The sequence below is a fragment of the Schistocerca cancellata genome, chromosome 5, assembly GCF_023864275.1.
Source record: "Schistocerca cancellata isolate TAMUIC-IGC-003103 chromosome 5, iqSchCanc2.1, whole genome shotgun sequence".
In the NCBI taxonomy this organism is placed as follows: domain Eukaryota; kingdom Metazoa; phylum Arthropoda; class Insecta; order Orthoptera; family Acrididae; genus Schistocerca; species Schistocerca cancellata.
The window spans coordinates 150170906-150197339 of record NC_064630.1 but is presented as its reverse complement, the minus strand read 5'-3'; the positions used below and the strand labels follow the sequence as shown (position 1 = coordinate 150197339).

General features: G+C 38.6%; 1 protein-coding gene across 2 annotated transcripts; it reads left to right on the top strand.

The window, feature by feature from the left end:
• Nucleotides 1-26434, top strand: LOC126187693 (sorting nexin-16). 2 transcript variants are annotated; one of them, XM_049928935.1, is made up of 7 exons: nucleotides 1-271; nucleotides 348-655; nucleotides 6959-7082; nucleotides 9006-9095; nucleotides 9183-9401; nucleotides 21438-21574; nucleotides 24699-26434. In XM_049928935.1, the coding sequence occupies exons 2-7, from the start codon at nucleotides 468-470 to the stop codon at nucleotides 24862-24864; spliced, it is 924 nt and encodes a 307-aa protein (XP_049784892.1). In that variant the 5' UTR covers nucleotides 1-271; nucleotides 348-467; the 3' UTR covers nucleotides 24865-26434. The 2 variants fall into 2 exon arrangements, with proteins under 2 accessions (XP_049784892.1, XP_049784891.1); XM_049928934.1 differs by having other exon boundaries at nucleotides 3-286; nucleotides 379-655.

Below are 26434 nucleotides of genomic sequence, written 5' to 3'. Positions count from 1 at the left end.
GCACTGAAAAATGTAATCACTGCCCTTCTGCGCACTTTGTTTGACGCGTGACCGATGTTTATTAGCGATTGTAGCGTACGTCAAAGGGTTGTTGTCGATTGTATGTCATTGTTAGCAGCTTTAATTCGTGACGTAACTAGTTTCATGTAACGTAGAGTGCTCTACCACTTCTACCTATTTGCATGGATATTCGTCCTAGAGATCGGCGCAGAAATTCTTGCATGAAGTGACATATGAGTATGAAAGTTCATGGCAGCTAATTTGGACGCAAGTAGGTTACTCGTCGGTAAGTCCTACATTTAAGTATTGTTTAAGATTTTCATGTTTTAATTTCTGCTGTATTCCAGTTATTGATTCCTGTCGTCACTTTTTTGGCAGCAAGCGACAATGGAATTGAAACACATGTTTTTTACTGATGATTATGGATAAAGAAAGTTACGGACGCTAATGGTACAAAATTTGTCGCTATGGCAGCCGACAGTAGCCCCTGTGTGAGTGAGGTGACATCGGCTATTAGTAGAATAAGAATGGGCAATAATTCTGACACGAAAGGTCCGCGTGTGGAGAACGATGTACGAACACCTTCATCTTCACCTCAGTCGCCGGAAACACCAGTGCTCGACATTACAGAAAACCATGTTGTGGATTCTTTCAGGTTCGTTTTTTAAAACAATTTATATAAATTTTGTAACTAATGCGCAATAAATACTAATTAAGTTGTTTCAGATGTTTGATGCACTGCTCCTTCCATACTCCAATGTAGGGACAGGAAGGGGTTTGTGAAATTGACCTTGTTTTGTCTTTGGAAATCTTGGCATTGGGCTGACAGTTAAAACTCTAAATAATGTTACCTGATTTGACAACTTTCATGCACATGCACTCAGTATGTTTTTATTATTGGAATCTGGTTCTCAAGAGTGACTTTTAAGAGATGCTTCGTATCTCTTTTTTAAACTAGAAATTGTAGCAGTCTGACTGGCCTAATTCTCACCAGATTGCAGGTAGTTTGTCACATGCCTTCCAGAATCTGTTTGGACCACTATCATAATTTGTGCAGAACATTCTGAAGAAACAAAGTGTTTGATTTATTATGTGTACCTTGTTGAATTAATATGTACTTAAAAACAAATAGATTATTGTTAACGCTGCTTAGTGTTACAATGTTTGCGATTGTATTTTATTTTCATTCCGTCAACACACCAGTAATAACAGTTTCAGACTAAGCTATTTCTGTTACCTTGTGCTGTATTCGGTGAATTATATGTAGCTTAAATTGATTTGTTAGCTAATCGCTCCTGACGTTTGTTTTTCAAGTTGAGAGATCACACTGTTTTTAATGTCTTTTAAGTAGCCAGTTTTGTTGGATGGTGTGATCAGGTACAAGTAGTAAATCATTAATACTTTTGACAGATAAAATGCTTGCACAAGGGGAATAGCTTCACCTTACCAAATTCCTTTGCTACTCGGATGCCTGTTTATCTTTGTTCTCTGTTAAACCATTAAGCTTCAATCGGATGTTGGTGTTGATTAATACAGCAGTGTGCCAGTCAGGTAAACTGCATAATTCATACATCATAGACTGACTGATGTATCAGAATATACACAGCTGTGATTTCATTATAAGGTCATATTAATGAGTCCATTTCAAATTCTGTGGTATATTTTTTTCACCAATGTGTGTTTAATACTGTGTATTTCATAAAATGCTGTTCTTAAATTGTGGGGATTGGCTAAAAATTGGGGATGCTTTGAATGGAAGAGTAAATCAAAAGTCAGGTGGTTGGTTTTATCATCATGTGGATCACAGGGCCTAAAGTGGTATATCCAGCTCTTGTGTTCTGTGCTGCTGTTGGCAGTTTGTTATTGTTTGTTGTGGCAGGTCAGATGATAGATTACAGTAGCCAATGAAACTTACTCGATCGTAGAATCTTGTTTATCATTAATATTTGGCTGTTTTTTTCCAAATATATGTCAATTTCCTAGCTTGTGGTTAGGTTGGGACCTAATAGCATGGCTTCCATTCCGGGGAGTGAAGCAAGCAACAGTGAAATTTGTAATCTTGGTTGTGACAATTATTCGGATTATTTTTGGAATATCTCACAATTTTGGAGGTGGTTGTCGGGTGGAACCTAATAGATCCACTTAAACAAAACACTGGTTAACATCATCTATAAAGCACAGGAAATTATGAACAAGCATCCAGTTCATGATTCATCATGTTTAGTTTACTTCCCATGATTCATTGGGCTAACAATTACCAACTGCAGCACTCAGTAGAAAAGCTGGGTACTCTGTAAGTATACTTCACTGTGGTTACTAATAACTTCAAGAACCTAGACTGCAGGGTGAATTATGATGGTGTTCACATGCTTGAAACACTTGTCTAGTTACCTAGAGATTGTTACCCACACTGAACCATTAATTTATGGTGAGACAAGAATCCTGTTTGTCTGCTTTATAACTTGATGATTTTACTGGTGCTGCCAGAAGCAGAGAAAATAGACTCTAGTTGAAAGATATTCATTTATCTCAGAGTCCTGACAGTGTAACATTGCCCTTGAAGGAAAGTATTACTGTGGACATTGTTAAGGGTAACGGTACCAGGACTGTGGCAAGCAGTCAACACTACCTTCCCCTCACTGCAGCTCTTCCCTCAGCAGTGCATGGGGTGGGGGACGGGGGTGGAAGCAAGGCATGTCTCCAGCCATGACCTTCAGGCACTGCATGAATCATGTTTATTGTGGACAAACAGTACCTTGCAGTGCTCCATGCGACTGGCAGAATGTGTGACTTACGTAAACAGACGTGGGACCAATATGCAAAACTACAGATCAACATTCTTAACTTGTGGTTGTCATTTGGTTTTGTGATGCTTTGTGCTTGTATGGAGTAACTGAAGTATCTGATATTGGCCATCGCCTTTGATCAGTGATGTTGTCAAGATGGGCGAACACCGTCATTTTGACCTTATGCAGTATGGCTGTAATGACATCATGCAATCAAGGTGCAAATGGGAAAACAGTCCCATTACAGAAACCAAAATAATTTGAGGAAGAACATGAAATGAATGGGACAGCTATGGGAAATAGGGAGGGAACAAACAAAATAAAAACATTCCTAATAGAAAATATGTACTCACACAAAAACTTATTCAAAAATCCAGTAAGCCAACATAACACGAAATCCATAAAATTGACGTTGGCAATTTCACTTGATAGTTCAAATGAAGTCTATGGTACCATGAAACTGCAACTCACTCGAAAAGCTGAAGTCAAAATTTCACTTCGTCTCGGCAATGTTCCCTATACCACAAAACCACAACTCTTTTCCGGCACTAGTATGGAAAACTTCAGTAGATCCATATATCTAGAACAAAGCCCAATTATTTATTTATTTTATATTCTGTAGATCCAGGTAAGCTAGTGAATTGCAAGAGTACTGGCATACGTATCAAACTACATGTAGTAAATATATAACATACATAAATGCAACAACAGGTACAATAGAAACAAGATATCGAATAAGGACATATATTCAATTTACAGAAAATAGTTACACTGTGGAAGAATGATATATAAAGACCAGAAACAAAGTGAAGCTAAAAATTACAATAAAGAAATACATGAATATGAAAAACCAAATTTTCACTTGTTTATAATAATGCTCAAAATGAAACTAAACTTGTTCTAAAAACAACAACAAATTAGTGGTGACATTTTATTTTTCTTGGAAGTTCATCGATTGTATAAAAATATTTCTGTATAAGGTACTTTTTGAAAGTGTGTTTGAGTCTCAAAGATTATGTATGAAGGCATTTGATGTATGGTGGGAGTATATTAAACACCTTAATGCTGGGCTAATAAACTCCATTTTGGACCACATTGGGACCTTCTGTGTAGGCTGTTTTCTGTTTGTTTCATAACATTTGCTGTTTTTGTAGAGAGAGAAGCTGTTACAGACAAAGATCAGCAAGGAAAAAAATATACTGTGAAGAAGTGGTAAGGATCCACATCTTATGAAACAACTACCTGCAGGAATGTCTGTGATGGACACTACTCATTTTTGTGACTGCTATTTTGTCTGTGATGGACACTACTCATTTTTGTGACTGCTATTTTTTGTGCAGTGAAAATTATTTTTGTGAGAGATTGGTTACCAAAGAATGTAGAATGGAGCAGTAATGAACAATAAGAAGCCAAAATAGGAAGCCTTAACGGTATCTACTTCTGCCACTGAAGCAGTAACCTACAATGAAAGTATTGCTGAGCTAATTTTGAAAAGATGAAGAACATGGGTAGACCAGTTACTTTTGCAGCCTGTATAAGCACCCAGCAATTTCGTCTCCTCAACTTTATGTAGTGTTCCATATTGTTGCATATTGTACATGCAAAAGCATACTAATGAATTTCCTTATCAAAATAAATACAAAGCAAAAATGAAATCTCCATCCATTTACAGTACACCAAACTGACAGTTTCAAAGCTGAAAACAAATCTGTAGCCAAGTGCTTGACAAACAGTGTCACATGCTAACACCACTCAAAAGCAAATGTGAAACTTTGACATTCAGCACTAGAGAGTGCCACAGCATACTACAAAATAATCTCTTCAAACACAATCCATTTCAAATTGGCCAGTAACCATGACTAATATTATCCTGTTTCCCCATAAGTTTGTGTTTTTCTGTTCATCAGAAAATCGTAGGCATGTCATATGTCCACAAAGAATTTTTTTTCCTCCTCATTTTTAACACTAGCATCATTAATCAGACCATGCATCTGAAATAAACGTTCTAATGTATTATATATGGTAGTTCATGGTGTGTGTTTTATTGTTTTTCTATATCTGCTGTGCCCTATGTCAAGAGGATGCAAACACAAATAGGGAGGAGGCTGTTAATCGGTGTTCCAAATGTGTGGTGAATAATAACACACCTTAGGGAAATATCAGCAAGGGATGGGAAGAAACACCAGTGCACACAGTGTGTATGCTTGAGGGCCTCGTTCTACATGTTGAAAAGACTATTCCAGAAGTCATTGAGGGAACATGGTGCAACCAACTGCAGATTGTGGCACATGTTGTGCCAAATGATGCCTGTCATTTTGGCTTAGAGGTTGAGATCATGCTTGGCTCATTCCATGACTGGTATAGAAGGATGAGAACAAGAGCCTTGGTCAGGGAGTTTCGATAAAGCTCACAGTTTGTGGTGGTGTCCCCAGAACTGATTCTGACTTTTAGATTGTGAGTTGAGTGGAAGGATTGCACCAGAGGCTTTGAAGGTTCTGTGACAATCTAAGCTCTGACTTCCTGGACTTGAGCTGTAATGTTGAGAACAGTAGGTTCTCCTAAGTGGGTCAGGTGCACACTACACATCAGAAGCTGTTGTCAAGTTAGCTAACCATGTGTGGGTGCATATGAGGTTTTTTTTTTCAGTTTAGGCGACTCTCCACACTGTTCAAATAACAATAGCTTTAGGGGATCTGGGACTGTCAGTTTGAGAGCCAAATAAATGTGCGTACAGGCGAGAGTTTTAAAATTCTGGAAATTAGCTACAAAAGCATTCCGAACAAAGTGATAACTACCAAAGCATTCCGAACAAAGTGACAAAGTTTGTTCTCTCTCCCAAAAAGCAGTGGAGCTCACATAATACCAGGTACAGAAAGCTGATTAAAACCTGAAATTGAAAGCAGTAAGATTTTTAATATTTAAGTGTGTATAGAAAGGATAGACTACTGATAAATGAGGGTGGTGTATGTGTTGCAGTTGTCAAGGTATCTAAACTGTGTGCAAGATTGTCTGGGCAGGTTAGGGGTTGGCATAAACTTAAAACTGGATCCATCTATTGACCACCATACTCACCTACAGGTGTAACCAGAAACTTCAGACAAAACTTCATTTCACTAGTATCTAAGTTCCCCAATCATACTGTCATCATTGGAGACAATTTTAGTCATCCAACAGTCAATTGGGAAAATTACAGTTTTATATGTGGCTGATGTGATGGAAGTTCCTATGAAACATTAGTAAAGGTGTTCTCTGAGAATTACTTAGAACAGGTTGTTTGGAAGCCCACTCATGTTGGAAATATATTGTATCAATAGCGACACATAAAAATCACTTGTTTGAAAATTTCCACGCCTAAACTGGTAACCTTGACAATGAGACAGTTGTTGCAACAATGAATACTAAAGAGCAGATGCATTGTAATCTGAGCTGCGAAGTTGGCAATTGTGTGTGCACGAGGTGTGCTTGCTTGTGTGTATGAATGGTGTGTGTTTTTCTTGTGCTGGTGAAGGCTGTGCCCAAAAGCTTTGTGTAAGTGCATTTTAATTGTGTCTGTCTGCAACTTAATGTGTCTTTTTTATGGTAAGTAGCAGTCTGTGTTTTCTTACATTGCAGATCCTCTTCAGTCATGTTACACGTCACTGACAGAAGATTGACCCTGACAAATTTGCAAATCAGTCGTAAACAATCTTTCCTAAAAGTGTGAAATAATAAATGTGTGACAGTGTTGTTGGGTCAGACCTTTGTGAAAAATGTAAAAAATCACCAACAAAAAGAAACCACCATACAAAATTACCACTTTTCCACAATCCTTAAAAACCTTCTGGTTATACAAAAACTTCACCAGTTCTGAGAAGCCATTGTTTACAAATATCAGGTGGCAATTCTTAAAATAATAGTAATATGTCACATGTCAGTAGTGCCATCTATAAGGTTATGTGCATTCTAACAATTTCATAGGGACCAAAGAGTGTTTGTTAACTAATGAAAGCAAGACCTTCAGTAAATGAAAGTTGTCAAATTGAAATTATTTTGTGTGTTCGATAGATGTTCTTGTGATTTAGAAAAGTACTGTTTTTTATGTGACCTAAGTTGTATGAGATGATACCAGCTTAGTTCTACGTGTCTATTTGGAAAGACAAGGCAATCATTGTCCATTTGCTCATTTTTGATAGGTTACGAATGATAAACTCTGCATCAAATTGCTCCTCACCCAACAGAGAGAATACAAAAGCTGTATCAGACATCCAGATACCTATAGTGGGATATGAGGTGATGGAGGAACGTGCACGATTCACTGTAAGCATAATTATATTGGCATACTAACTATTTGGATTATTTGTGTGTTGTATAAATGTTTTTTGTTGATCTGTGTTTATTTTGTTTGTTTGTTCTACATTGATATTAAGGTAATGGGCACGTAACTTAAGTATTGTTTTCCCTATTTAGTTGTTTAACCTATTCCCGACACTTGTAAAAAAAAAAAAAAAAAAAAAAAAAAAAAGAGTGGAATATTTGTGAGAAAACAAATCACAGTTGGTAGCAATGCCATTTCCTTTTAACACATGTGGCATCAATATGATTGACTGTTTTGAGTTTACCTACAAACTGTGTGACGTGACATTGAAACTGTAATGGAACAAGGCAACAGTGCTTAAGATTAAATTGTATCAGACAGTGAAACTGGGGTATTTCAATGCACAATAGAGAGTACACTCTTCAGCTAACATCGAGCAAGGTGGCAAAGTGGTTAGCACACTGGACTCACATTTGGGAGGACAACAGTTCAATCTTGCGTCCGGCTGCCCTGATTGAGGTTTTCCTTGATTTCCCTAAATTGCTCCAGGCAAATGCTGGGATGGTTCCTTTGAAAGGGCATGGCCAACTTCCTTCCCCATTCTTCCTTAATCTGATGAGACTGATGACCTCGTTCTCTGGTCTCCTCTCCCCCACAACAACCCAACTCACCTTCAACTAACTTCTGACCTTTGTATCTGGCTAAGGTCAGTGTACATCTATCAATAACTCAACAGTGGATGTAGCTTTTATGCAACCAGGATTGGATTGGATTGTTTGGGGGAAGAGACCAAACAGTGAGGTCATTGGTCTTTTATGCAACCAGTCTGCAGTGTACAATAAACAAAGTGTTTACTTTAAAACCAAGTGCACCCAACCTTCTTTCCCTGTGTGTGTGTGTGTGTGAGAGAGAGAGAGAGAGAGAGAGAGAGAGAGAGAGTTGCCAACAATGTACACAATCAGTATGACTTTGTCACGAATACCAAGATGCAATGCAATCACCACAACCTAAAGCGTAGCTGCATGTGGTTCAGAAAAATAACATTCTTGTAATGTCCCCATCTGATGATGAACCTGCAGTTGCTTGAAAACTAGTTAATGACAAAAACTTGTATCAGATTCAAAAAGTGGCTGGTTGCATATCATGCCTACATAAATTGCCAGTTTAAATCACAATTGCAGTTCACCATCAACTGCCAGCCGGAATTGATCTAAAATAAATGCACACAGTTGATTACTCAAAAAATGTAACTGCCTTGAGCCACACAGGATTTTACATTACTCTGACATCATATGTGGCAGCATTTGTGACACTATTTGTGAGCAGATTTGTACTCCCACACTGTGGTTATGTACTGCCAAAGAGTCAGAAGTACATTTTTTTTTAGGCATAAAAGGATTGCTCCATTTTCAGTTTTTACCTCATAAGTGTATTCTTGATTTTCACATTGACACTGACATCACTAAAACTGCCATTGTGCTATTCAAAACAAGCAGTAGATAATGCTTATTTAGGAATTCTGTAACACCACGAAAGACCCTATCTGCACAGTGCTTATTGCACACAGGAATTCTTATCATCATTTGTGTGAAAAGTTCTGCTACATATGTCACAAGACCCCCAATTATGCATTGAGTTCCACTTGTTTACAAAGACTGAGGTGAGTACCGGTGAAAAACTTTTACATGTGGCAATAAGGTTTTATAGCTGGTAACAAAATGCGTTACAATGAAGGCCGTGCCTGTGATGTCATGAAAATGCTCACAACATGTAAGGACATAATTTAATGTACCATATTTTATAACAGTACATGAAATGTAATTTGAAAATACAACACTATAGAAATATTTTGTAAATTATATACATTATTGCTGAAATAATTTTTGTATTTTGCATTTAGCAACACAGTTATTTGTTTTACACAGGTTTATAAACTTCGAATTGAAAATAAGGCTTCTGGTAATTGCTGGTATGTGTTTCGTAGATACACAGACTTTGTGCGGTTGCACTCAAAGGTAAGAAACTTATCATTTGAAATATGTTTCTTACACTAAATTGTATGCTTACTGGTGCTGTATAACTGGTGTGACATTGAATTACAGTTGCGGAGTGAATTCCCTGATGTTAAGCTGCAACTACCACGAAAACGATGGTTTGGGGACAATTTTGATCCTGCTTTCCTCAGTGATCGAATAAAAGGACTGCAGGGCTTTGTTAATGCCATATTGAACCATCAGGAACTTTGTAGTGCTCAAGCTGTTAAAGACTTTTTCTGTCTTGATGAACCACCATCATATACAGAAAGCCTTGAAGAGTCCAGGGTAACAAATTTATTTTCTATTTTCATACAGATTTTAAGTTTGTAAGTATGGACATTGTTACATAAAGGTATAGCTATGTGAATCTCTCTGTATGACTGGTGTTTCTCCTCACACTCTCTAAATTTTGCTCATTAGCTTCAAAAACATCTTGAAATTAAGGAGTGAAATGCGTATAATTTGGTCGTGTGATTTTCTTTCAAAAAATTTGATGATAATTGCCATAGAAATTATTTGTGATTAATTATATTAGAGTTTTGCCTGTCAGATTTTCTTGTTATTAGTACCAGATCAAAAATTATCTTTCATTCAGCTGAATGGTTTGGCTTAGGGAAAGTGTAGTCTTCCCATTCACAAATCTAATATACCTTATTGTAGTCCGCAATTTATAATGTGCAAAAAATATACTCGTGAGTTACGTGAGTCACATACGCAATACTATTTGGAGAAGATACTGATTTGATTCACTGTTTTCTTTGAGAATTTTGCTTCTGTTGAGTGACACACATCTAGGAAAACAGATGATGAAAGTAAGGTGCAAATTCTGATAATTTACACTGAACAGGTGACATGGCACACCCTTGAATGATCAATACAGATCTCTGTACCGTAGGTGCAACCAAAATAGAAGAGTATCTGTGGAGAGCCCAGACTAAGCTGAGTTTGTGAAGAGTAGCAGCAGTGCCCTTTTCAGTAGTTGCACGGGTAACTGTCTGGATGGTTGACTGATCTGTCCATATAGCATCGGACAATATGGCCTCACTGTCTTGGTGCTGCGAAGGGGCTGGAATCAAGAGGAAACTACAGTCATCATTATTTTCCCTGAGGGTGTACAGCTTTACTTTATGGCTTCATGATGATTGCATCCTCTTGGATAAAATATTCGAGAGGTAAAATAGCCCCCACTTGTTATCTCCAGGTGGAGACTACTCGGAAGGATATCGTCATAAGGAAGAAGAAGACTGGTGTTCTACTGGTTGGACCTTGGAACAATGGATCTGTAGTGGCCAGGATTGGGACTCCTATTGTGTCGGGATGAAATGTGAAGTGTGGCGAAGCAGGCTAGTCGGCGCACTATGTACTAATGGAACAACATTAGTGCAACAAGAATTTGTTACATTAAAGCTGCTGGATGTCACTGTACAGCGTCCAGCTCATGTAATCATGGAGTCGGGTGGGTGGCAGGCTGAGTTTGTGAGCAGTGTAACCCATACAACAGGCGTAGCTACCCAGGACAGAGACTGCATTTTTATCAGAGCACACTCATAGACATTGAAGTGGTGTGCTCGGTTAATCTCTCAGCAGCTCTGCGCAGTGTTGAGATAAGCAACAGCACAGCCCTTTCAGTAAGGATGGCCGGGGATATCGATGGCTGCTTAAAGATATTCGTTGGTGGCAGCAGAGGTTAAGATGCTTCCTGAATACTGAGACAAGTGGGCAGGTGCCCAATACCATGCATTTGGCTCAGCAAGCTGTAGGTAACAGGGGTTACGATATGGGCACCTCAAATGCAAGTATGGCAGACTAAAGATAGCAGTCTTGAAGGTGGAAGTCATGTTGTCAAACAGTAGCAGCACACCACATTTGGCCTCTTCGCTAGTGTACTACAATGTAAAGATGGAGACCACAGCTCGGAAGCCTGAGGATTTATTAGTGCTTCTCTGAGGTAGTAATGTTATCTCTGGCACGTAATGACTGAACATAGCCTACTTTTTCAGGCTCATCTCAGTGGCATTCACCACCCCTCTATTTCACAAGAGTAGATTTCAGGGCTTCAGGTTGTTGCCTTTCTGCCATATCAGCAGGCTTATAGATGTTCTTGTGAAACTTTTACTCTCCATCTTATGAAATCAAGCTTTTCTGTTAGAATGATGTGTTGTTTTCTCCTCGTTGAGGTCATGTTGTCGAATTTAGGATTCGAGCCCTTGCCTGTGCGAGGTGAGGCAATATCATCAGAGTTTGTTCTGCTTTTTGTAATGTTGACATTCTGCCTGTTGTCATTGTGATTGTGAGACAGGGATTTGGCATGGTTTGCTTTGGCTTGGTGCTTACATTTGTCCATAACAAATTTCTGTTGTTTAACATTTGCCTCTTCTTTAAAACATTCATCCCGAATTTTTCGTAGTTTGCTTCTGAAATAATCTCTTAAAATGCGTATTATGTAAGTAAATGCACATTGTACAATTTTCTGTTATTTAAACATTTGAGAAGCTTGCTCACTATGTTTCTTTGTTCTGTTCTTATTCTTGAATTGTCTCTTTTGAACCCATATTTTATTATACAAGTTTACAATCTTATTCTGTTTTACATTTTGTATTCATTATTGCTGCTATTTACCCACTTGACATATTTGACAGCTTGGTGAATCAGGTGCATGAATTGTTTTATGCCCTAAGCAAATTAGAGTGCACAAACTGTTAGTGGAACCATGGCAGTCCTATCATTGGTAACGCTTGTGGTGTGGCTAGGCTAGGCTAAGCTGTCTGACGTCAGTATTTTATTCAACATCTCGAATGCTGTTGACAGTCTGTTGCTCATTCAAATTTTACACCTTTTGGCAACAGTCGGTTCAGTGGTTCAGTGGTTCACTAATTATTATCAGTGGTTCACTAATTATTGTATGATTATATGATAGCGGAACAAACACTGGTAGCAGTTACTTCTGTAAAATATCTGGGAGTATGCGTGCGGAACGATTTGAAGTGGAATGATCATATAAAATTAATTGTTGGTAAGGCGGGTACCAGGTTGAGATTCATTGGGAGAGTCCTTAGAAAATGTAGTCCATCAACAAAGGAGGTGGCTTACAAAACACTCGTTCGACCTATACTTGAGTATTGCTCATCAGTGTGGGATCCGTACCAGATCGGGTTGACGGAGGAGATACAGAAGATCGAAAGAAGAGCGGCGCGTTTCGTCACAGGGTTATTTGGTAACCGTGATAGCGTTACGGAGATGTTTAACAAACTCAAGTGGCAGACTCTGCAAGAGAGGCGCTCTGCATCGCGGTGTAGCTTGCTCGCCAGGTTTCGAGAGGGTGCGTTTCTGGATGAGGTATCGAATATATTGCTTCCCCCTACTTATACCTCCCGAGGAGATCACGAATGTAAAATTAGAGAGATTAGAGCGCGCACAGAGGCTTTCAGACAGTCGTTCTTCCCGCGAACCATACGCGACTGGAACAGGAAAGGGAGATAATTACAGTGGCACGTAAAGTGCCCTCCGCCACACACCGTTGGGTGGCTTGCGGAGTATAAATGTAGATGTAGATGTAGAATTTTTGCAAAATGTTTCGTGAATCTCCTGTAATAATTGCATAGGGCTAGAAATGACGGAAGTCATTTGGTTGTTTGCTATGTCGCGAAATATCATGAACTACCAAAAGTAGTCGGGAATCAGTCTTTAACACTTTGCACTAATCACATTACCCAAGTATTTAAGATTTGTTTGTGCAAAATGACATCTATCTGCAGTAAGCATCAGATGTGCTGCTCGTAATCTGTTAAATATGTCTTCCAAACACTTGACGTATTCTTCCATGTCTCTCAAAAATGCAGTTATGTGTAACTACACCACACATATTGTCGGTATCAATCTGCGAAGTGCACCATCCGACGGTCTCTGGAACATAGGCAGTATGTTTTCAAGTCCAAATGGCGTTCTTTGGTACTGGTAAAGATGTGATGGACCCGTGAAAGCAGATTTTGGTCTGCTCAGAACTACTACTAGCTGGTGATACTGCTTCTTAGGTCCATTGCTGAAAAGCATTTGTGTTGACCCAGATTGTCCAAAGTCTCTGTAATACTGAAAATAGGACGTGTATCAGGGATGGTCTCGCATTCGAGTATCTGCAATTGCTACAGAATCTGTACTACTTACTACCATCCAGTGACTCTTTTGGATGATGATGGTATTTGTGGTCTATGGACTATCACTATGTTATATTATTCCCTCTGCCAGTTGCTGGTCGATAAATTATCCCGTTAACAGTTGTAAACACTTGAGAATGTGGTATGGTTTCATACAGACTGGAGCGTTGTTATCTGTTGGTAGGTGCTATTGAGAAACAGGCATCACTGGAAAGGACCATTTGTGCTAAACAAATCTAAAAGTGATTGCAACAAAAACATTCCATTGCTTGTTGATCACTTCCTTGCCAGTGATTCGCTTTTTTTGCTTAACTCAAATGCATTAATAGTTTGCTTGTGGCTCTGGTCTTCACGTGACCTATCAGTGTCTTCTTCATCCAGAACATCCAAACTGGCATCATCCAGACCTTTGACAGACTGGCTTCATCCATGCCAAAATCATCTAGGTCAACAGGAATCATGATCTCGCCATTTATATTACTAGTGCAAGCTGTGCTTCTGCATACAAAACAGTGTGTTTCACCTACTTCTATGTTCCTTTTTCTTTGTAGTGGCTCTAAACACCCCTCCCCACCACCCACACACACACACACACACACACACACACACACACACACACACACACACCACTTCTTGGGGTATGTTGGCATCTGTAGAAATCCAAACCAACTTTCCTGTGTATGGTGGTATTTTGTCATGGGAACTAAATGTTAGCAGTTCAGTTGGTAACACCTTCATGATTGGTGTACCTTGTGGCATTGCCTTGCTTCCAGTTGTTGCTCCCAGTGGACACAAAGTTCCACCGTGTTCAGTTGTATACTGCAAAAGATCTGTTTTGACATGATGTTTAGTTACAAAGTCTAGTCCGAGAATGTCAGAATAACTTCCGACAACATTTCGCACCATGTTCACGGGTTCATGAAAACTCTTAGTGCCATTGCTGAAGTCGAGCACTGTTGCCCGTAATGACTTCACAGCATTTTCACATACTCCATGTAACCTGTATCGCGGAGATCTGTGTCGCCTCCTGTGTAAGAGATCCTCTCTGACTGAAACATGCACACATGTGTCTACTTAAAAATTGTGTTACTTGCTCTGTAGCAGCTAATGAGCAGTCTCTGCATTTGTGTGTGCAGTCTTCTGTTATACTGGGAATGGCTTCCAATGGACGATGCATATCCATTTGTATTTAACTGACACTTTTTGTTCTGATGTTTCCTTGTTTCTATTCCTGTGTGTTCGCACCTTATAACCGATTTGACCACACTCGAAACAATCTGGTTAGCAACTTGCTTCTGTGGCTGACCCTTAAAGTCCACCTGTGTAACACTTGACTGCAGAAGTGAAGACCAAAGGTCATTACGCTCTTCTGTATCAATATCCATTTTCTCCAACATGTTGTGGTCCTAGTAGATTCAGCCAGGTCAGATGGATTCTCCATCCTGACTCTAACTCTGTTTGACACACCAGCGGAGTGAGCCCATTTTTCACTTTCATTCAGATTAACTGCATCAGCTTCTGCTCTTTGTGTCAGCTCGTTTGTTTGTGCACGACTCTTACGGATTCTGTCTGAAGAAGATTACACATACTCATTTGTCTTCTGCACTAAATTACTCTGTTTCTCTCAAGAAAGAAAAAAAATCTCTCACTGTTTTGCTTCTGGTAGCACTTGTGTGAACCATCAGCCAGCTTCTGGAATGTTCCTGCCTTGCTAAGAACGTCATGATAAATTATATATGCTGTAGCTTCACCTATTAACCCTATGCGAACATGTTTCAGTCATCCAATTGCACAATTCAGTGGTAGATATTAGTATCTAGTGAACACAGTGACATGCTCCATTGTTTTTCCAGAAAAAGATATTAAATTTGCTGCTGACTGACAGAGAGGTGGGGAGGGTGGACTCAGCACAATTCTTCCAACTCCTGATTGCAATTGCTGTACCATAGCTTGTAAGTTTGAACTTATTTATGCAGGTTTTTATTTTCCTGCTCATACATTTTTACTTGTTCTGTTAAGGCAATGACAGTTTCACCCACAATAACAGCATGTTTTCCACCATTTTGTGGATAACACCACTGCCATTCCTACAACTGACGGTACAACAAATTAATTCCTATACTCATGACTGCCAACCATTATGGACTGTCGATAATTGTTATGGATTTTCACCTTAATTACAGAGTTACGGGATGTTGCAAAATTATGAAAATATACATTTTACAATTTGATGTTAAAAAAATAAATAAATAATCAAAGGTACTGTTTAGCAAAATGTAATCATATGCTACTACAGTGTTTTGTAGATTGTAATGATTGCCTTCCTGAGCAGGCAGTAAACCTGTCTAAGAATGATTTTGTCACCACGGCTGACTAAAGACACACTTACACTGAATTCAAATCGTGTTATGTGACATTATTCGCAGCTAGTACTGGGCTACCTATGTTGTCAACATATTGGAAACACAAAACCAGTGTTCCACCGCTGTATCTGTACAGATCAAAGGAATATTGTTCCCCAGCAGGATTCATTATCTGACTTCGGGGAAAAACAGTTGTCAGAAGGCTACGTGAGCTGCCATCATATGAAAGGATTGTGACAACAACAAGAACAAAAAATTAACACACTTTCTAGAAGGCAGAAATGAATGTATGTAGCAGGCAGCAGTCAGTAGTAAAGGTGGATGTGGCAGGGGTATCATCAACTCCAGATTCCCCCGTCAAATTCATTGGGCATTTGAGTAACATTGAGGCTGAAGTAGTTTTTGTAAATGAAAATGATAATTTGGATTAATTTTAGTGTGAAAATAAAATTAAATGCATGATCAATGAAATATGTCATCTTTATTTGGTGTTGGAAAAGTCTGAAACAGCCTTCTGATTTTCAAAGTTTTCTGGAATATGGTTACTGATAGCTTCTTCTCAAGGGTGGCAGCTATGCATACTATTCACTGTTATTTCCTCTAAAAAGTGATAAGTTTGCAGGTTCCTGCAGTCTCAGAAACAACACTCTGAGAGGGGATTCAAAAGTCCCCGTGTGTTGTCACGGCCGCAAGCCAGAACACAATCGGAAAGGCCGACAGAATAATTCCTTCTCACCGCAATGAATTGTCGAGATATATATCCAGACAGTGACGACGACGATGCTGCAGAGATTGGTCACGCTACGGAGGCATCAGCCAATGTTAACATTTGTGATGTCACTTTTGTAGTGGCCCGGCTCAAAATCCCTACTGCATCAGGGCGACGGAGTGTGGAGTGCGGTGTAGCAGCCTGATTGTCAAGCTGGGTGCTAATGATACAATATTTGCATAACGAGAACATATTACATAAAAGTTTACAACTGTGACACAGAGAAGACTCTGTATCGGTGTTAAGGCCGGCGGCAGAGTGCGCCCGGCATTGGGACGTGCTAATTTCGTCTCGGCAATCTCTGGCAGACATTGCCCTGCGACATCCGATTCGCATAACCGTGATGTTGGGCGGGTGGCAGGTTGTCCTGGTAAGTGGAGTGGTCCAAACAACAGGCTTTGCTGCTCAGGACGATGACTGCATTTTTACCAAGTACTCTGGTAAGCATTGGAGGGTTGTGCTCGGCTTATCTCTCACTGCACGGTGTGGAGATGAGCAACAGCGTATCCTTTCGAACAAGGAAGGCTGGGATGTTGATGATTGCTTACAGGTACTAGTCTTGGGCAGCAGCATTTAGCTTGCCTCCCAAATACTGTCAGATGGGCAGTGTGCTAAACACCATGAGTTCGGCTCAATGAGTCGGGGGTGGAAGTCTTCAGGTCTTCTCATCAATGTTTGTGATATCGGCAGCCCACAGTAACTGAGTGCAGCAGACCAGACAGATAGCAGTTTCGAAGGTTGAAGTCATCTTGACGAGCAGTAGCAGCAGTCACAGTTTGAGACTCGTAACTAGAGTACTGCCATGTAAAGATGAAGACCTTGGCTTGGAAGCATGAGAATTTATTACTGCTTGTCTGAGACATTGACATTATGTCTGGCTGCTGATGAACAAATGTGTCCTCCTTTTCTGGACTAGTCATTGGTCCTCATCACCCCTCTACTTCAGAAGAATGCGTTCCAGGGCTTTAGCGTGTTGCCTTTTCACCACAGCAGCTGGCTGATAAGAGTTATTGTGAAGATTTTATTCTCTCTGATGAAATCAAGCTAATCTGTTAGAATAATAGAATGAAATTGCCGGAGCTATGTTGCTGAGATAATGACTCAAACTTCTCGCCTGAACAAGGTGAGGCAGTGTCTTCCTGGTTTGTTCTACTTTCCACGGTGTCAGTGTTCCACATGTTTGTCACTTTGATTATGACATAGAATGTTGGCCTGGCTCACTTCGGCTTGGTGCTGGCTGTAGAGGATGTTGAGAAAACGTCACACTTGCCCGTAATACATTTCCGCTCTGTGACAGATTCCTTTGTGGGCAGGTAGGTTAGGCAGTTTAAAAAGGGGAGTGGATAAGTTCAATATGAATGCACTGGGAATTAATGAAGTGTGGTTGCAGCAAGGAGCAGGGCTCTTTTTGGGTCAGTACAGTGTTATCAACTCAAAAGATAGGAGTGATACAGGACTAGCCCTATTGTTGTGCTCTTCAGTCCAGAGGCTGGTGTGATGCAGCTCTCCATGCTAAGCTATCCTGTGCAAGCTTCTACATCTCCGAGTAACTATTGCAATCTACATCCTTCTGAATCTGTTTAGTGTATTCGTCTGTTGGTTGGTCTCCCTCTACGATTATTACCTTTAACACTGCCCTCCAATACTAAATTGGTGATCACTTGATGCCTTAGAACATGTCCTACCAACCGATCCCTTCTTCTGGTCAAGTTGTGCCACTAATTCCTCCTCTCCCCAATTCTATTCAGTACCTCCTCATTAGATACGCAATCTACCCATCTAATCTTCAGCATTCTTCTGTAGCACCATACTTCAAAAGCTTCTATTTCTCCCTTGTCTAAACTATTTATCGTCCATGTTTCAAATCCATACATGGCTACACTCCATACAAATACTTTTAGAAAAGACCTCCTGACACTTAAGTCTATACTCGATGTTAAAAAAATTTCTCTTCTTTAGGAACGCATTCCTTGCCATTGCCAGTCTACATTTTATATCTTCTCTACTACAACCAACATCAGTTATTTTGCTCTCCAAATAGCAAAACTCATCTACTACTTTCAGTCTCATTTCCTAATCTAGTTCCCTCAGCATCACCCGAATTAATTTGACTACATTCCATTATCCTCATTTTGCTTTTGTTGATGTCCTTCTTAAATCCTCCTTTCAAGACACTATCCATTCCGTTCAACTGCTCTTTCAGGTCCTTTTCTGTCTCTTACAGAATTACGATGTCATCAAATTTTTCTTTCATTTCCTTTACTGCTTGCTCAATATATTGTTTGAATAACATCAGGGATAGGCTACAACCCTGTCTCACTCTCTTCCCAACCACTGCTTCCCTTCCATGCCCCTCGACTCTTACAACTGCCTTATGGTTTCTGTACAAATTGTAAAAAGTCTTTCGCTCCCTCTATTTGACCCCTGCCACCTTCAGAATTTGAAAGAGAGTATTCCAGTCAGCATTGTCAAAAGCTTTCTCTAAGTCTACAAATGCCAGAAACATAGGTTTACCTTTCCTTAATCTAGCTTCTAAGATAAGTCGTAGGGTCAGTATTGCCTCATGTGTTCCAATATTTCTACTGAATTTGAACTGATCTTACCCAAGGTCGGCTTATACCAGTTTTACTATTTGTCTGTAAAGAATTTGTGTCACTGTTTGGTAGCCGTGACTTATTAAGCTGATAGTTCGGTAATTTTCACACCTATCAACACCTGTTTTATTTGGGATTGGAATTATTATATTCCTCTTGACGCCTGAGGGTATTTCTCCTGTCTCATTTATCTTGCTCCCAAGGCTATTAGTAGTGCTAATGGAATGTTGTCTGCTCCAGGTGCCTTGTTTCCACTTAGGTCTGTCAGGGCTCTGTCAAATTCTTCACGCCGTATGATGTCTCCCATTTCATCTTCACCTACGTCTTCATCCATTTCTGTAATATTGCCCTCAAGTACATCGCCCTTTTATAGACCCTCTATATACTCCTTCCATCTTTCTGCTTCCCCTTCTTCGCTTAGAACTGGTTTTCCACATGAGCTCTTGATATTCATACAGGTAGTTCTCTTTCCTCCAAAGGTCTCTTTAATTTTTCTGTAGGCAGTATCTGTCTTAACCCTAGTGATATATGCCTCTACATCCATACATTTGTCCTCTAGCCATCCCTGCTTAGCCATTTTGCACATCCTTTTGATCTCATTTTTGAGACATTTGTATTCCATTTTGCCTGGTTCATTTACTGCATTTTTATATTTTCTCCTTTCATCAATTAAATTCAGTATCTCTTCTATTACCCAAGGATTTTTACTAGGCCTCGTCTTTATACCTACTTGATCCTCTGCTGCCTTCACTACTCCATCTCTCAAAGCTAATCATTCTTCTTCTGCTGTATTTCAGTAGAAGAATGGGTAGCTATGAGATATGAAATACTGAAGACAGCCCTAATAATGAATAAGAAAATAAGAATATGAGTAAGCCACTAGATGCCAATCTCAGAGATCTGTGTTCAGGAGAAAGTTAGGAACACTTGATGTAATAGTAATGCTATGACTTATTGTGGAAAATAAATTAAAGAAAAGAAAATCTAAATTTATAGCCTTCATAGAGTTTCATAGAGTTGACTGGACTACACTCTTCAAAATGCAGAAATTAACAGGGATGAAGTACAGGGAGTGGAAGGTTATTTACAACTTGCATAGAAAGCGAAGTGCAGTTATAACGAGGAAAGATGCACTTGAGAAGGGAGTGCACTTGAGAAGGGTTGTAGCTTATTCCAGGTGTTGTTTAATTTGTACTTTGAGCAAGTGATAAAGAATACCAAGGAGAAATTTAGAAAGGAATAAGTTCAGGGAGAATAAATAAAAACTTCAAGGTTTTGCTGATAGATTGTAATTCTGCCAGAGATGTCGAAGGGTTTGGAGGAATATAGTGGATAGTGTCTTGAAATGTGATTAGAAGATGAATGCCAACAAAAGTAATACAAGGGTAATGGTGTGTAATCAAATTAAATGATGTGATGCTGAGGGAGTTAGAGTAGCAAATGAGAAATGAAAAGTAGTTAGATTAGTTTTCCTATTTGGACAATAAAATAACTGATGGCCAGAGTTGAGAGCATATGAAATGCAGACTGACAATAACAAGGAAAGCATTTCTGGAAGAGAGGTATTGTTAATGTCTCATGCAAGTTTCAATCTTACGAAGACTTTTCTGAAGGCATCTGTGTGGAGTGTAGCCTTAAATGCAAATGAAATGTGGACAAAAAGCTGTTCAGACATGAAAAGAGTAGAGGCTTTTGAAATGTGGTGCTATAGAAGAATGCTGAAGAATGAATGGGTGGGTCATATAGCTAATGAGGAGGTTCTGAATCAAATTGGAAAGAAAAGAAATTTTTGGCACAACTTGACTAAAAGAAGAGATTGGTTGATAGGAAACAGGACACACACTGAAACATCAAGGAATTGTCAGTTTGGCGTTGGAGGAGGGGGTGGGGTAAAAATTGCAGAGGGAGAGCAACACTTGTATACAGTTATTAGGCTTAAAAGGATGTAGTACAGTAGTCCTGCAAAGATGAAGAGACTTGCACAAGGTAGGCTAGCAGGGAGAGCTGCATCAGAGCAGTCTTTAGACTGAAGACCACAACAGTGAATGTGAAATGGCATGTGTTTCCCAGTTAGTAGGTTGCTGTTCATAAAAATTTGATTGCGAAAGACAAATACATAAGCTACGCTATCTTGGCTACAGTACCTTTTTTCCTCCTTGCTCCCACCCAATTATTATCTTTTCTTTCTTAAATGATTTTATTAGTGTACTTATTTGCCGTGATTTGCCCTTTTGCAGAAGGGATGTGATGTGATGTCTACTAAGTATTAAATTTTGTGTGTCCAGTCAATTTATACTGTGAGCATTGTTGGATATTATTTGGTATTGTGTTGAGCTCAATGAACTTTTATGCTGTGTATTTGTTTTGGAACAAAATACTTCATTATCCCTTTTTTTATAGAAAATTTTCAGGGTTGTGGTGAAAAAGATTTTTTATCTTTCTAGGCAATATTTGAAGCTTTGGAGGAAACAATATATCATTTACGGAGCCAGTTAAGAGAGAAAGAAACTGAACTTACACGAATGAAGTTCACTTTGGACATAGAAATGAAGAAGAATAACAGAATGGTCCAACTAGTAAGGTAGTGGTCCAGTCAGTCAGTAACTTGCAGAAGCAGTTCATTCTTATTATGTTTTCATTCTCTTGTTCTTACATTCCTTATTTTACATTTGTTTTCATATTTATTATTGACTATATGTTTTTGAAATGTAATAAAATATTCACAGCTCAGTAGTGAGTTGAAACAATAAACTGTCTCAAACTTACTAAAGTATTGTGTGTTATAATACCATGATTGAACGAATTTTTCTTTCTGCTTCCATTGCACTATGGTATTATGGTCTGGAATATTTTAATAACTGTGACATTTCTGCCAATGAAAGTGTACATTTTAAAGTAAATTGTCTGTAACAGACTGTGAATAAACAAAAACAGGAAGCCTGTAAATTATATATAGAATTTATGAATCAGTTAAATGCTAAATTCTGAATTGTATTCGAATTACCAGATATGTTGGGTGAGGAGGGCACTTTAGTGTATTAATCTAAGGTCTTGTTGGTCCTCTTAACAGTAACTCTGTACACACCAGACCACATAAAGCATAACAAAAATTGTGTTGGCTTTTTTACTGCCTCTGAACTGCAATGTGTGTGCCATGGGCAGATGAATGGATTAACAGGAGGAACAATTGTTAGTAGCCAAGCTTTGGGGTACCCACTGAATTAGCTTTTAATGCTCAGTGGAAGGCTATTATCTGGATGGTTCCCATCATTCCATAGAAAACTGTCACACTGTTTCAGTCTTAAAGTGACATTAAGGTAACACTGACAATAGGTGAGGACAGGACAGTAATAAGGAAATGTTGAAAAGAACTTCTTTAAGCATAATAACAGGATGCACAAGTGTTTCAGACATGATTTATCACTGTCACCATAAGGAAGAGGCACCATTCGCAAAGTAGAATATAAACATCATAGTCATTAGTTGGAGGAGTGGGGGGAGGGGGGGGCGGTTCAGGAGATATTACTCAGGAGCAGATTACATGCTGCTACAGGATCCACATCTTCATGGCAACTCCGCAGTTCACACTTAACTGTTTGGTAGAGTCATAGAATCACTTTCAGACTTTCTCTCTGCCACTTCACTCTTGAAGAAGCACACGGGAAAAATGAAAACCAAAATCTTTCCCTGCGACCTTGGATTTCTCTAATTTTATCATGATGGTTGTTTACTCCTGTGTAGCTAGGATTTTGTCATTCGAAGGAGAAAGTTGATGATTGCAATTCTATGAAAAGATGTCACTGCAACAAAAACTGACTTTGTTGTAATGTTTCTCAGCTCCAATTCACTTATCACATCTGTGATTATTCCCTATTATAAGCTGAAATGCAGATTCCGGCAGGTGAAAGATCATCAGCTGTAAGCTGTTGTTAGAATATGTCATGTTTAAATGTGCAGTGTAAATCACATTTGATTTGAAGAGTTCTTGAGACACCTGCACTCCTATAACTTCTCTGTAGTAGTTCCATTGCATGTTCTAAGTGTTCTGCCAATAAAAAGTCAATTTCGGTTAGCATTTCTACAACATTTTCTGTATTATTGTTCCAGTTGATGTTGTTTGTAGTTGTAATGTGTAAGTATTCATTTGAATTTACAACTTTTAATTTTGTGTAATTTGTCATGTAACCAAAATTTAACTGGATTTTTTCAGTGCTGATGTAGAGAAACTCACTATTGCTGAGGGTTAGTTGCCACCTTTTGTATTATGTAGGTACCTTTTCTAAATCATTTTGTAATTCATTTTGATCTTCTTATGACTTGATGGTAAACAATGACATCATCTGCAAACACTCGAAGAGGGGTGTTCAGATAGGCTTCCGAATCATAATTATGTAAATTAAGAACAGTAGAGGGCCTGTAATACTTCTTTGGGGAACCCCAGATATAACTTCAGTTTCACATTATGTCAATTACTACATACCATGACGCTTCTGACAGGAAATGATGAATCCAGTCACACCATAGGCATACAGTTTCAAGCAGCTCGTGAGGCAAAAAGCCTCCTGGTAATTTAGATATATGCAACCAGCCTGAAATAGTGCTCATTCCTTTGTGGGAATAATGGGATAGCTTGTTTCAGGAGAATAATATTTTCTTAATCTGTACTGTCTGTGTGTCATTTTTCTTTTAGGTATTATTTCCATATGTTGAAACACAGAATATCCTCCAAAATTGTACTACAAATTGATGTCAATAAACTGGGCCTATATTTCAGATTTTTCTTGCATTTATTTTCTTTTGTAAAGGTGTGACCTGTACAACTTTTCAGTCTTTAAATGCAGGTTTAAGTGAGTGCCATGACATTTGTTTCTTTTGGAAAGGTCACGGCTCATTTGGATCAGTGTCTTATCTTGGCTGGAATTCTACCTCTCATGACCTCATCAGGTGACATAGCTTCTGGGAATGTCTTCCTGTCTCTGTTAGTATGCTCAACACATTTTAAATTCAGTGTTTATGAAGTGTGATAATGAATTATTAATTATCTAACAAGTAGCTGGAGAAGTAAAGAGGGAGAACAGGGTGCTTAGGAGTTGTAAACTAAACAATTCTATGTGTGTTTACTTTTAAGTACATTTTTCGATACAAGCAGGTTTTGGTTGCGAAGACTTTCAAAATTTGGGATCCAAAAAGTGCAGTCTCTCAAAGAACTCAACATTGTAGATAAACTTTATGGAGATTTGAAATGGTTGTGATTCTATTATGTGTTTGAAACGTATTGACCTACATTGATGTCATGTTCAGAGATATGGGTTGTGGATTGCCATGTGGAATTCAGACCTTCCCCAATGTTGTTTACGACTTTCTGTAAGCCTAACCTCTATGCTTTATTTTAGGACATCAGCTAGGTCCCTCTTAACATGGATACGTCTCCTTGTCATCCTTTCTAACCTTTGCCAACTTACTTATCCGTCTTACTTACGTCCCTGAGGGAGAAACTAACAGTTCAAAAAGCTGCAACAGTGTTTTTTTTTATCCGTGTCTTTCAGCAATACTAAGAGAAATTTTGGTATTGAAGTGAAGCACTGGCCAACCATACTGTCACTTTCCAATTCAGTTAGTTTTTTTGTAGTTTTGTTTTCTGAGCCATAAAAACTTGATTTGTTGAAATAGTGGTTAAAATAACATTTGTATGTAATTGTTTTCAGGACAGCTGTTGAAAAATGCACAACTTGTTCTCGAGTGCTACCAGTCCTTGATGGCCCTAATTTGACATCAACACCTGTCAAGGCAGCTGATAAAACCTCAGTTGGACCACGTGCTGAAATGCAGACATCGGCAGGCGAAAGATCATCAGCTGGAAGCCATCGATAGAATATGTTATGTTTAAAACTTCATAGTGTGCAGTATAAATCACACATTTGATTTGAAGAGTACTTGAGACACTTGTACTTCTGTGAGTACACTTGCTTCTTCAATTGGTGATCTGCTTAAATTAAGCAAGATTGTGAACTCAAGTTACTTGATGATTTATTGTGTTGACAATACTTAAATATTATTCTCAGAAAGCAATTTTTTGCTAACTTACATGTTTAGGCTGTGTCGTGTTATGGGGTTTTGTGTGTGTGTGTGTGTGTGTGTGTGTGTGTGTGTGTGTGTGTGTGTGTGTGTAGGGGGAGGGGGGCTTAGTCAATAGCTCTCTTGAGAAGTATTACCATGGTGATTATTCTCAAAATTACATTATGGTGCTCATGGTACTTGTGTTGAACCTTGAATATTTTCATTTCATGAATGCTCCAATGTATGTGCTCCACGCAATGAACTCATTATGAGTTCTTAAATGTAAAATGTAATTATGACTTATTATGAGAAAAAATCTAATGCTATGTTTTATACATACATCTGCTAGTTTTGTTCCATGTTAATATTTGTTTCTGTTTTACTAAATTGCACTTTGATTTTGTATAGTCAGTGTATTTTCCAGTGTGTATCACTGAAGGCGACAACTTTCTGTTCATAATCATAAAAAATTCACACACACACTTTGAGGATATAGTCTGCCAGGTCTGTAGATTACAATAAGGGGAGTCACAAATATCATGTTTTTGTTTAGAATTTAGTTACACACACCACCAATAAACATCACAAAAGTTTTGTTTAAAGCCTGTCTTCTTATCACTGCCATGGTGTCAAATGCTGAGTGGCACAGCAAAAGCACAAAAAAGTGAAGGATTTTTGTGGCCAAAAATAGTGTATAATACTGTTAGAGCTCATACTTTCTATGGAATCAAAGTTTATAAAACAAAATGATTTATTTTATATACTCGTGTTCTTTTGAAAATAGTGGTTAAGACTTCGAACTCTACGGTTAATGTTACAGTAAAATGATGCTATAAACAATATAGAACTTTGTTTGGGGCCATATATATTTGTATCTACACCTGATAACTTTTGTTTGTTGTTGTTGTTTGAAAGTAATAGCTACTGAGTACTGTTTGTTCTGAAGATAATTATAATACTAACGGTCCTATGATCATCTGTTATGTGGTGCAGGAAAGCTGCATTTTTCTGTGATTCAAAAGGTTGTTTATGTTCTGAAAGTTATCAGCTGTATTGATGTTAATGCAAAGTCTAAGCAGGAAATACAATTTTATGATGTTCTTATGCCAATGTAGGTTATACTTTGTGTAAAATCAACATAATGCATTGATTATTCTATGTATCATACATGAATTAATGTTATGTGTGAAAAAGTAATTTTTCAGGATGAAATCAAAAGAGCAGAAATAAAATTTCAGGTATCAGAATGTTGGAGCTGATATTGAAACGTTGCTTTATGATAAGTTGAAGTTGATACTTCAATCATTTTGCTTGAAGAAAGCATTTGATTTGTAGGTTGCTGTGTGTGTGTGTGTGTGTGTGTGTGTGTGTGTGTGTGTGTGTG